The sequence below is a fragment of the Myotis nattereri genome (genome assembly GCF_964212035.1).
Source record: "Myotis nattereri genome assembly, chromosome: 18".
Lineage (NCBI taxonomy): Eukaryota > Metazoa > Chordata > Mammalia > Chiroptera > Vespertilionidae > Myotis > Myotis nattereri.
Window position 1 is genome coordinate 16,803,238 of NC_138093.1, and position 13,841 is coordinate 16,817,078.

At 38.1% G+C, this 13,841-nt stretch overlaps 1 protein-coding gene across 2 annotated transcripts in view; it reads right to left on the reverse strand.

The window, feature by feature from the left end:
* KIFAP3 (kinesin associated protein 3) overlaps positions 1 to 12,146 on the reverse strand; it is a 116,538-nt gene extending 104,392 nt beyond the window's left edge. For both annotated transcript variants that reach the window (XM_081113197.1, XM_081113196.1), the window contains exons 1-3: positions 11,846 to 12,146; positions 6,420 to 6,551; positions 1,116 to 1,270 (exon numbers count right to left, since the gene is read on the reverse strand). In XM_081113197.1, the coding sequence (XP_080969323.1) occupies positions 1,116 to 1,270; positions 6,420 to 6,551; positions 11,846 to 11,877 (319 nt within the window). In that variant the 5' untranslated portion in view covers positions 11,878 to 12,146. The remainder of the gene's footprint in view (positions 1 to 1,115; positions 1,271 to 6,419; positions 6,552 to 11,845) is intronic.
* Between the last annotated feature and the right edge of the window lie 1,695 nt (positions 12,147 to 13,841).

Sequence of the window (13,841 nt, forward strand, 5' to 3'; positions counted from 1 at the left end):
ACTTAGTATAATCAAAACTTAAGCCTTTATAAGTTATTTCAAGGGCATTATATTTTGGAACTTACCCATGATGAAAGATATGTAAATGTAATACTATGAAATGAAATAACTAACCATTCAATAATCTGAGATGATTTTGCATTAAAATGTCTGTATTTTTATTTTGTTTCATTTTTGGTTTAGATTATTTGAAAATGCCTTCTATAAATAATCAGTCACTTAGTTCTAATATTTTAATGGCTTAGTTCTTGTTGAGGGGCTGAAAATAGAAGCATGTTAACAATAGAGACATTGAGGAATGAAAAGGAAGTATTTTCCTAAGAAAGATTCATAAAACATAACATTAGGATAGTCTAATGCATATGACATATATTTAACATTTAAGTAATTAAGTCACCCATTCAAATAATAAACTAAATGTCAATGAGAAATTTAGAAAACATAAATCTAGTTGGAGTAGAGAAAATAGGTTTTCTGCCTCTAATTCTCTCCTATTGTTATTCTAGAGTCAATATGACAGATATCTGCTTTTTATTTCTTATTTCAGCATTTGTGTGGATGTGCACATACACACACACAGTATGAAATAGAAACATCATTTTGTGTAGAACCGTCCTATATAATAAAACCCTAATATGCAAATCAACCAAACGGTGGAAGGACCAGTCACTATGATGTGCACTGACCACCAGGGGGCAGACGTTCAATGCAGGAGCTGCCCCCTGGTGGTCAGTGTGCTCCCACAGGGGGCGTGCAACTCAGCCAGAAACTGGGCTCATGGCTGGTGAGGGCAGCGGCAGTGGCAAGAGCCTCTCCCTCCTCCACTGCAGGCAGGTGGGAAGGAGTGAGGGGTACCGGACTGCGAGAGGGCACAGGCCAGGTTGAGGAACGTCCCCCTCCCCCACAGTGAACAAATGCCGTGCACCAGGTCTCTGGCCTAATATAAAGCTCAACATGTATAAAACGAATATGTTTGTCTATTCTTTTGTTTACTTATTCACAGCACTGGCAAAACAAAACACAAAACAAAACAAAAAACCCCCACATTTATGTAAAGCTCAAACTACAGTCAAACAAGTCCAGTTTGCATTAAAAAGTCAGAAGTTCCTACTTACCCTTTCCTGACAAGGAATCTCGGCGGTTCTGGAGATAGTACAACAGCTGCTCTACCTCATTTAGTTTTGAGGGATGAATGAGTTTACATTCTTCAACCACTTTCCGTGCCAGGGAAGTTATATCTGTGTTGGCATTGAGACTCTTAAGACGAATGCTGCAAGCATATCAGAATTTTCCAATTCAAGTATTATTAAAGTAAGTGGTAACTTAAATAATATTTCATTAAATAACTTATAACACACTTAAAGACTCTCATATAATGAAGTGTTAGGTATAATTAGGCTTAGAACAATGCAAAACAATGATTTTCTTTGAGCTGGATAAATGAGATAACAAAAGGAACATAAAGCCTACATCAGCCTTTCCAGGCAGAAGAGCATATTGGAAGACCTAATTTTAAAACAATCTTCTGATGTAATACATATAAAGCCTTTAGTCATTGGATGTGAGAATCCATATTACCAGGAGTGAATCACTTTCTGACCATAGTCACGAAATCATTTATGTTTTTCAGTTAGGAACAAGACATAATATTGGTTATTTCGGATTCAGTTTTTCTCGTGGAAATTATATAGTAGAAGGAAGAAGAAAAAAAGCACGATGCATTTTAAGACCTATATGAGGAATTCTGAAGAACATTTTATACTTGTTAATATGTTAATAAAAATAAATAAACCAGCTTTTCTCTCCTTTTTAATTTAGTCCAGGAGATTCATTGGAAGATAAATAAAAAAGGTTATTCAGAGTCTGGAAACAACTGCCCGTTTACATGAATTTATGGCACCAAGGAGACTTATGAAAACATAAAATTAGGTGCAGGGTGAAGACTCCAGCAGGTATGTTCGCGCAAGGATCAGATTAAAAAAGAGAAACAGCCCTGACCGGTTTGGCTCAGTGGATAGAGCATCGGCCTGCAGACTGAAAGGTCCCAGGTTCGATTCCGGTCAAGGGCATGTACCTTGGTTGTGGGCACATCCCCAGTTGGGGGTGTGCAGGAGGCAGCTGATCGATGTTTCCCTCTCATCGATGTTTCCTAACTCTGTCTCTCTCCCTTCCTCTCTGTAGAAAAATCAATAAAATATATTTTTTAAAAAAGAGAAACATAAGAAAGTAGCCATTATATAGAATTATTTCTTGGTAAAGACCGCTAACATTTGGAGAGACATCAAGGTGTTAGAAGGCAGCAGGGACAGAAATCTCAGAAAAAGGTTCTGTACTAAGCATCTGTGCAATCATCATTCAGGTGAAGATGATCTCTCTAGAAATAAGTCCAGTAGAGTGATTTAGAAATTACTCACAGCTATATAGTCATCCCTAAGTCTGGTCCTCTTGGGATTCTACAAACTACCTAATAGCTTTTAATAAATTCCTTTTATATTTAAATCTGCTACAATGGTTTCTAATGTTTGCAACAAGAACCCTAGCCAGTACTCTGTTCCTTTATTTTAAAATTTTTGGTTGTTTATATTCCTACCTTTTAAATGCTTGATTCTATTTTTGTATAATTTTACTGCACACCAGAAGACAGAGATAGAAAGGAGAGTCCATTCAGAGAAAAACCCTCAAAAGACCTCTTCATGTTTAATTTTATCAGGAACTTCAAAATCTTGATTGTTTCTAGAAATCCGATAAAGATGAGGCACAATAGAAACACTATAAACGTATGTTTTTAAAATTTCTTACTAGTTGTTTTTTAGAGCAGTTTCAGGTTTACAGAAAAACTGTGCATAAAGTACAGAGTTCCCATATATACACCCACTACCACCCCAATACAGTTTTGTTTTTTTTCTGTTATTACCACCTTTGTTACAACTGATGAACTGATATTGATACATTATCAATTTAGGTCTACAGTTTACATTAGGATTTACTGTGTTGTACAGTTCTATGGGCTTTGAGAAATGCATCCTGTGTCCACCATTATAGTATTATAAAGCATAGTTTTATTGCCCTAAACATGCTCCATGCTCCACCTATTCTTTCCTCTCCCGCCCCGTGAAACCCGGATAAACTCGATTTTTTTTTTACTTTAGTTTTTCCTTTTCTAAAATGTTATGTAGTTGGAATCATACAGAATGTAGCTTTTCAAGCCTGACTTCTTTTACTTAGTAATATGCATTTAAATCCCCCCATGTCTGTTCATAACTTGATAGTCGGTTTCTTTTTAGTGCTGAATAATACTTGATTGTATGGACACACCAGTGTTTGCTTACCTGTTTGTCAATTGAAAAACATGCTGGTTGCCTCCAACTGTTGACAATTATAAATAAAACTGTTATACACATTCATGTGCAGGTTTTTGTAGACATAAGTTTCGAACTCATGTGGGTTAATATCTAGGAGCAAAACTGCTGGATCATATGGTAAGTTTATGTTTAGCTTTAGAAGAAACTGCCAAATTGTCTTCCAAAGTACATACTTCTACCAGCAATGAATGAGTTCCTATTGCTTTACATCCTCACCAGCATTTGGTCCTGTCAGTATTTTGGATTTTACCCATTCTAATAGGTGTACAGTGGTATCTTGATCTAATAAAGCAGATTTTTCTATTTCTTTTTAGATCTATTTTTTTTTTTTACCAACACATATATTAGCAATTTGATTCATCTTCTTTCTATTAAAAGTAATAGACAGGTTTTCTTCTTTTAGTGTATAGGTCTCTCCTAAATCCTTTCCTTATTACAAAAGACAAAGAAAAAAATAGATAGGGGTAGAATTTTTAGAAAATGTTACCTGTATGATTACTGATTATTCCTATAATAAAAAACTAGAATCTTCATAGGCATATCTATTAATAATACCAAAAACTCACAAGAAAAATACCCATATTATTTTTGAACTATAACCATCAGTTTCTCATAAAGAAATTTTCAGAAACTAGGACTCTATTAAAGATAGGCTTATACTCTCCTTTGCCAAATAAAGAAGATTGAAATATAAGTCTTCTTGACCTGGGCCATAGCACTGACTACCCAAATTTAATGACATTTTCACTTCGTACCTATCTCAATCTTTATGAGTGTCCCCTCCACCCCAGCTGTTGCCATTGATAAAAACTCTTGAGTTATCAACAGACCACATTCTGCTTTTGGTCCTACAACATGATTCCTCTCCAAATTGTGTGCACCAGGGTGGAGTATTCCAAAATTGAGGTCCTTGGGTTTTCCCATTAAGGATGTTTAAATTCACTTACTCCAACAACAGTAGGTAGTATTCTTTCCAGCTGGCTGACTCCCTAGTGAATGCATCCCTTGTCTAGAAAAACTTTGGATTTTCAAACACAACATTCTCATTTAATTATAGTTGAACTAGAGGTCTGATGCATGAAGAGATTCGTGCAATAGGCCTTCCTTCCCCTGGCTGCTGGCACCGGTTTTCCTCTGGCACCCGGGACCCAGGACCCAGGCCTTAGCTCCGGCCGCAGCAGAGAAGCCAAGCCTGGAGGCTTCTCCGCTACGACTGCAGCAGAGAAGCCAAGCCTCTTCAGTCTTCAGTCTTCGCTCCTCGCCTGAATATGCAAGTTAACCGGCATCTTTGTTGGGTTAATTTGCATACTCATCCTGATTGGCTGGTGGGTGTAGTGGAGTGACACCAATTTGCATGTTTCGCTTTTATTAGTGTAGATAAGGTTACTGACTGCATTCTCAAGAACTAAAATCTAAATTTCTCTCATGAAATGCAGATGTAGGAGGTTCTAAAGGCAAAAACTCTGCTCGCTTGTCTTTGGCAAATTAATAAGATCTCAAAGAATTTTGCACAATGTACAAAACTCAGGCAGCAATCACAGGCACACAAATGGAAGAGAAAAGGTGTAAGAAAACAGAAAAACGTGTGAGCATGTGAGTTAGGATTTACAGTGTATGTGTGTATGCAAGTGTGTATCTCTTCAATCTAGCAGATTATCCAAAGACTCAGTTATTTTTAATTAATTCAGTGTGTGATTTAGTTTCCTTCTAACCCAAGAAGAAGAAAAATTAGGAATATTAATAGACTAGGCAGCTACTCTTTTGGCTGTTATACACCAAAGTTTCCCAATTACAGCACTATCAAAATTTTGGGCCTAATAGTTCTTTGTTTGTAGGTTGCTATTTTGTGCATTATAGGATCCTTAGCAGCACCCTGCCCTCTAGCCATTAAAGTCCCTTAGCACCCCTCTAGTTATGACAACCCAAATGTCTTCAGGTATTGCCAAATGTCACCTCGGGAACGGGGGTGGGGTGGGAGGGTGGGGGGAGGGGTGGATCAGAACCAGTTGAGAACCACTGCTATACAGAAAAAATGCAGTGCTTTTCAGTGTTATAAATACTATCACGTGCACTCCTAGCAGTTTGAATACACTTAATACCACCAAAACACACTAAAATTCTTTTTAACTACTTCCCAAATCAAATTTTTTATGGAGGGAAGAAGACTGGGAGAGAAAACTAGGTAATCTCAGACCTTTTTTACTTCCAGAAAACTATGGAAGGAATTCAAGATCATTACCAGCACAACTGCAGACTGATGAAAGAGGCCAGTTCCCTAGGAGGTCCTCAAAGAATTACAAATGCAGAAAGAAAAGGATGTAGGATATTGGAAGATTTAAGCTCAATACGCTGAATCAGAAAATGCTTGTTTTATTAGGATCTTCTAGAGGGCTAGATTTTTAAGGGATGAATTCAAGGTGAATGCCCCATTTGGAAATTTTGGAAGTCATACTACTTTCAGCAATTCCAGGGAAGAAGGAAGAACACAGGATCTCCGAAAATACAAACTTCCTAAATTAAGCTAAAAAGTCCCACATAAATAGAGCGTCGGCCTGCGGACTGAAGGGTCCCGGGTTCGATTCCGGTCAAGGGCATGTACCTGGGTAGCGGGCATATCCCCAGTAGGAGATGTGCAGGAGGCAGCTGGTCGATGTTTCTCTCTCATCGATGTTTCTAACTCTCTATCTCTCTCCCTTCCTCTCTGTAAAAAATCAATAAAAATATTTAAAAAAAAAATAAAAATAAAAAGTCCCACATAAACATATCTTAAAATTGGTTTCACAAGTTGTAGCTTATATTCTATTATATGCATTTACTAAATGGAATAAATCAGAATAGGTATTTTTTAGTAGGTTCCCATTATGTACATAGACATGATTTTCTCTAAATATATCTGCCTCTATAGTTTAATGTTGTCTCTGCTTCACTAAAATGAAGTATGTCTAGAAGAATGCCATAAAGATTTATCATCTATGCAGATTTAAATAATATCAGATTTCTACAAAGTTTGTATAAGGTTCACTACTTTCAAAATGTACACAAAGAAAGAAAACTTACATTTTTTGGCATTCTTTTCGTTCTCCCAACATGGGATCCCCCATTTCTCCAAGAATGGTAGCTTCCACTTCATATTGAACAATGAGTGCTTTTTCTGATGGATGTACATCAATATTTCCTCCTTTAACTTTCCTGCAATGTAAAATAAAAATAGGCATAGATATATTAAAAACTCATAAAATGCCCATGGTTCTTATCTAGGTTCTAGTTCCAAAAACAAGTGAGCTGGGTTAACATGCATTTAAATCAGATTCACATAAAATGGCAACATTCCCAAAGTGATCTACAGATTCAATATAACCACTATCAAATTCTCAAAGCTTTTTTTACAGAAATGGAAAAGAGATAATAAAATCCATGTGGAAACACAAGGGATACTGAGTAGCCAAAACAATCTTGTAAAAGAAAAACAAAGTTGGAAGACTCACATTTTCCAATTTCAAAATGTACTACAAAGGCTACAGTAATCAAAACAGTGAAGTACTAGCAGAAAGGTAGACACATATATCAATGGAATAGAACTGAGCCCAGAAATAAACTCCTATTTATATAGTCGATTGATTTCCACAAAGGTGACTCCTATTTATATAGTTGATTGATTTCATTGGGGGAAAGAACAATCTCTTTAACAAATGTGCCAAGACACTGGGCATATAAAATAATGAAATTAAACCCTTGCTGCACAGCACATTATTAACTCAAAATGGGTCACATAAATTTAAAATCCAAACCTAAAAAACTCTTAGAAGAAAACATAGGGGCAAAACTTCATGACCTTGGATTTGAGAATGGTTTCTTAAATAATGACATCAAAAGCAACCAAAACCCTAAAGACCTCCCTTCCCCCCAAAAAACCAATAATACCCTATTAGAACTAATGAATGAATTCAGTAAAATTGCAGGATACAGAATCAATATACAGAAATATATTGTGTTTCTATATATCAATAATGACCTATCAGAAGGAGAATTTAGGAAAACAATTCTATTTACAACTGCATCAAAAAGCATAAAATACCTAGGAATAAATTTAACCACAGAGGTGAAAAACTTATACTTTGAAAATTATAAGACACGGAAGAATCGAAGAAGACACAAATAAATGGAAGGCTATACCTTGCTCATTTATTACAATCAAAACAGTATGGTACTGGCATAAAAACAGACATATAGATATATGGAATAGAATACAGAGACCAGAGAACAGAAAATTCTCACTTATATGGTCAATTTATCTATGACAAAGGATGCAAGAACATGCAATGGGGTAAAGAACATGCAATAAGTGATGTTGGAAAAACTGGATACATGATAAAAATTAAATTGGACCACTTTCTTATACCTTACACAAAAATAAACTCAGAATGGATTAAAGACTTAAATGTAACACCTAATATCATAAAACTCCTAGAAGAAAACATGGGCAGTAAACTCTTCAACATCGCTCTTAGCAGTATCTTTTTGGATATGTCTCCTTGGGCAAGGGAAACAAAAAATAAACAATAAACAAATGAAACTACATAAAACTAAAGCTTTGTAGAGTGAAGAAAACCATCAACAAAATGAAAAGACACCATTTGCAACAGCATGGATGGACTTGAAGAGTATTATGCTAAGTGAAATAAGACAGTCATAAAGATAAACAGCACATGATCTCATTCATGTGGAATCTAATAAACAAAAGAAATTGATGAACAAAATAGATCCAGAGACATAGAAGCATGGAACAGACGGTTAAACCTCAGAGGGAAGGTGGGGGAGGGTGGGTGGGAAAAGATCAACCAAAGAACTTGCATGAATATATCAATAACTCATGAACACAGACAATAGGGTGGTGAAGGCCTGGGGTGTAGCTCGGGGGTGGGCTAGAAGAGGTCAATGGGGGGAAAAAGGGAACATATGTAATACTTTGAAAAATAAAGATGTTTCAAAAATTAAAAATAAAAATTGGAAGAATAAAATGATTTTGAAATCCTATTTACTTTTTTGAATGTTATGGGTTGAACTGAATAAATCTCCTTATCTTTGAACTCCTTTTCTACAACCTACTAATGCTGGTTTTGCATTCTAGGAAAAAAAAAAAAAGACAACCTACTAAATGGGAGAAGACATTCACAAATGATACACCAACAAGGGGTTAATATCCAAAATATATAAGGAACTCATACAACTGAACACCAAAAAACAAACAATCCAATTTTAAAAATGGGTAGAGGACTGGAATAGGCATTTCTCCAAAGAGGACATACAGCTGGCCAACAGACATGAAAAGATGCTAAACATCACTAATCATCAGGGAAATTCAAATCAAAACTACAATGAGGTATCACCTCACACCTGTCAGAGTGCTATCAACAAATACCAAGTGCTGACAAGGATGAGGAGAAAAGGAAACCCTCATACACTGTTGGCGGAATTGTAAATTAGTGCAGCTACTATGGAAAATAGTATGGTAATTCCTCAAAAACTTAAAAATAGAACTGCTATATTATCCAGCAATTCCACTTCTGGGCATTTGTCTGAAGGAAACAAAAACACTAGATATATGCACCCCTATGTCCACTGCAGCATTATGTACAATACCCAAGATATGGAAGCAACCTAGGTTTCCATCAATAGATGAATGGATAAAGAAGATGTGGTACATATCAGCAATAAAAATCTAAAAATACAAAATAAGTAAAAAAAACAAAAACAGAAACAGACCCATAGGTATAGAGAATGAGCTGGTGGGTTGTTGACAAAGGGGAGGGAGGGACTAGAATTTAAAAATCAGTGATCATGTAAAGCTTTTTAAAAAAGCAAAAGCAACTAAACAAAATATGAATTTAAAACTTGTGCATATGAACGGACACTATGAAGAGAGTGAAAACACAATCCACAGAGTGGGATAAAATATTTGCAAATCATTGATATGATAGGGAACCAATTTCCAGAAAATATAAAGATTTTTTTCTCCAAAGAAGGCAGAGAATGGCCAAGAAGTATATGAAAAGACGTTCAATGTCACTAGTAATTAGGGAAATGTAAACCAAAACTACAATATCACTTCACATCCATCAGAATAGCCACATTTTTTAAAAATAAGTTAAGTGCTAGCAAGAATGTGAAGAATTGGAACCCACATACATTGCTGGTGGGAAAGTAAAATGATGCAGCCACTGTGAAAAACAGTTCAGTAGTTCCTCAAGAAGTTAAACATGTAATTAGCATATGACCCAGCAACAACTGAAAATATACCGAAAGAGTGAAAACAGATGTTTAAACAAAAACTAGTACTGGAATGTTCATAGTAGCTTTATTCATAATAGCCAATAGATGGAAACAGCCTAAATGTCCATCAACAGATGAATGGATAAACAAAATATACTGTATCCATAACATATATTATTATTCAGCTATTAAAAGAAATGAAGTACTGTATTGATGAATGCAAAACATGGATAAATGCTGAGTATACTGTGTGAAAAAAGCTTTACACAGGCCACATATTTATCATATACTTATATCACTTCTCATAAACACAATAAAATAATTACTTCTGGTAATATACAGTTTCAAATATGTATTCTTTGCTACATTTTAAGCACCATAAAGGCAGGGAAAGTATGTCTCATTCATCTAATACTTTAAAAAATATATTTATTTATTTATTTTTTATTTCAGAGAGGAAAGGAGAGGGAGAGAGAAACATCAATGATGAGAGAGAATCATTGACCAGCTGCCTCCTGCACACCCTCGACTGGGGATGGACCCTGCAACCGGGGCATTTGCCCTGGAATTATACTAGTAAGTATGCCTAAACAAAACTACCTTCTGGCACAACTGTATTATTACATGAAAATAAGCTAATGCTGTAACAGTGGCTCTTTGCTCTAGAACAGCGGTTCTCAACCTGTGGGTCGCGACCCCTTTGTGGGTCGAACAACCCTTTCACAGGGGTCACCTAAGACCATCAGAAAACACATATATAATTACATATTGTTTTTGTGATTAATCACTATGCTTTAATTATGTTCGATTTGTAACAATGAAAATACACCCTGCATATCAGATATTTACATTACGATTCATAACAGTAGCAAAATTACAGTTATGAAGTAGCAACAAAAATAATTTTATGGTTGGGGGTCACCACAACATGAGGAACTGTATTAAAGGGTCGCGGCATTAGGAAGGTTGAGAACCACTGCTCAAGAACCATCTTATATTAAAGTTGAAAGAATTTGTTTTCTTCTGTCACCAAATTTTCAATTGAAAAGATCAATGTAATCAATGAGGAAATAAAGACTTGTTATGACTACATATCCTTTTCAAAAATGAGAAGGGCAGGCAATAGATGCCCCAGTCCTGCAAAGACTGTACAGTTAGCTGATTGGTTGGCTGACTATACAACTGTTTGAATCCCTTTTAAGATGAGATCTTTCTGTAATGATAAGGGCCCTGCCACGCCAGGATAAATATACTCAGTAAAAGCATGTTGTAACTTATAATAATACCACCACCCTACATGCATATTTTATCTCTTAAAAGCATTTTCACATTTGGTCCTCTCATAAGGTAATATTTGCCCTGCTTTCCGTTTTTATATAAGGAAACTGTGTCCAAAAGAATACATGTGACAGGGGCTTTAAGAATGGAGCGTCCTAATTAAGGTGTTTTTTTCTATTGGATCACTAGTAACTCTTGGTCCACTGAGAGGTATCCTATTCATCAGGGATGATCTTATCTTTGACAGGAGTCAAACCAATAATCCCACAGATTTACAGTGTTCTTTAAAAGAGTCACTGATACCACAAATATTTTAAAATTAAAATAATCACGGCCTGTTCCATGTCAAGCTTCTGGACGAACCTCTTGATAATTACGATCCTATAAAAAGGACACCGTACACACACATGGCAGTCAAATGGATGAAGCAGAGGAGGAAAGCAGACACAGGCTGGAGAGCAACATCTCAGTCCAGCCTCCCGTCAGTGAAAAGCCACCACTTCTCTCCCCTTCATCATGTCAGAACCCGAGGGCAGGGGACCCCAAACTGGAGGCGGGGGGCATAAGCGCCAGGAGACCTCATCTCCAGGCCCCCAGGGGATTGACCTGTTAGGGGAAATGCCGAACTGGAATGAGAAAAGGGGAGGGGGGCACGAGAAGCCGGGTTTCCTCGTCCTTAGCCCCTCCCCCCGAAATCGGGGAAGCCGCCAGGAGCTACCGCGAGGTCCTCCAGGCCCCTCGGAGGCAGGTGGGCGGCTGCAGAACCTCTCACCCAATGCACCTTCCCTTCCCTTCCTGGGACTCCTCCCGTGTCCACCTCTCTGCGGAGCGTGGGTCTCGCTTTGCCCAGTGACACCTCAAGGCCAACCCCCAAACCTCTAAGAATATCTCAGGGTCCCCGGCCAGGAGGGCGGGGCTGTGCCTTGGGGAGTCACCTTTTGAGGTATCTGGCGTCCTCCCCCTGCATGGTGGCGGCGGCGGCGGCGGCGTGGGGAGGGTGGGGGTGCCTCAAAGAGGCCTGCAGAGCTACTTCCGGAAACGGTGGCCAAAGTCCCCGGGACCCCAAAGGCGATGACAGCGCTGAGGCCTGCAAGACCGAGCCGGGGCAGCGATGTGGTTACCAAGGTGAGGCCGCCGGCTCCTCCCACAGTTCCCAGGCCCCAAAACACTGGAGCCGCCCCGACCGGCTCGTAGGCGCCGCAGTCAGCTCCGCCTCACCCAGCTCCGCCTCAAGGCGCCTGCGCCCGCTCTGCAGCGCCACAAGGCGCAGGCGCAGTGAGAGCTGCTGGACCCTGGGACTAATCTGACGCACCCCGGAGCAGAGCGTGAAGATTTTGGCAGCTGATTTGGGCGTCAATGGTTAAGTTGTGGCGTCCTGGTCACCGCCCCCTTGAAGATGGGAATTAAAAAGAATCATCCCAGTTATTCAAATTAGAATTTCAGGTCCTCGGCTTGAAAAGAGGGAAAGGGAATCCACTAACCTTTTCTTTAGAGAATGCAATAGAGCAGTCAGTCAGCCCTCGGTTAATAACCTGTCAAGTGAGGTTTGTATTTTGGGGGGACATTGTGGAAAAGGGACTGCACTGAGAAGCTCTAGCTAATGCAGATAGTATGACACTTGTGCAAAATGAACAGCAACTTTGATTCAGAGTCAAATCTTTACCATTCCACTTTGGTATCTTAGGTCTAGATTCTAGAATGACCCCCCTTCCATCCCCACCCCCCACAAAAACCGCGTGAAACTCCACCTCTTCCAATAATTGTCCCTAAATCAAGATACTTTGAGAATTGTTTCCTTTTAGGCAGGCAACTGTTGGCAGTGCAAACCAAAGGGAAGAAAGAATGTCCTTGAACCTTAGCAAGTAAATGTCTGCTTTTACATCTAATCCTATGAGCTCAGCTGTCACATCTATGCAAATGACTCACGTTAATTTATTCAATAAATATTGAGGCCCAGCTTTGTGCTAAACACCAAACCAGGCTCTATGGATACAAAGAAGGTACCTCCACTCCCTCGCCTCACCTATAATCCTGTCAATCTCTTCCAGTTCTTTATTTTCAGTCACTTATGACCATGCCTACATAGTTATTCCACTGCCTTTTTCAAATACAGTAAGTTACTGCAATGTCCTACATGGAATATTAAAATATATAGACACTCACTAAGAGATATTATTTTTAACTGCCCATCCATTCCCACCAGCAGCACTATTTATGAGAGTGTTGTAGTCATTCTTTCAGTCTTCCAGGGAAGAATAATTGGAGCTAACTTTGACATCTTCCCCGGCATCATGCCCTCTTATTAACTATGACAAAATCCTACCACTTCTTCCTTCAAAATATTCCTGCAATCCAGCTTTTCTCCCTCATCCCCACTTCTACCTACTAGTCTAACTATACCTTACTTGGAATACTGCAATTCTTCCCTAACTGTCCTTCCTATTTTATGTTTATTCCCAAATATTCATTCTTAAAACTGATAATAACATTTTACAAGTTATCATGCATGGCTAGGTTACTTTAAAACTCCCACAATACCTAAAGTTGCCAGACCACAATATCCATTAAAATGCATAGATCAGATAACAAGCATTCTTGCAATGTAAGCTCCCTGAGATTGGAGATTTTGTTTTGTTCACTTACATATGCCTAGAACAGCATCCTTCCTATAGTTGGTACTGAATAAATATTTGGAATAAAAGAAAAAGCATACCTGAGCTTAAAACATCAACAATAACAACAACAAGTAATTTAGAGGCAATGCCAGAGTCAGAAAGAAAGAACTGAAAACTAGTGCAACAAAGAGATAAACTGAAACTGGGACTGAACTAGAGAGGCTGTCAGTCTGTAGCAAGAGGGTAGGAGGGATTAGGATGTGAACATCTTTCTTGGGGGGAGGGGAGTTCCTTATTTTTTCTACCACAACACTAA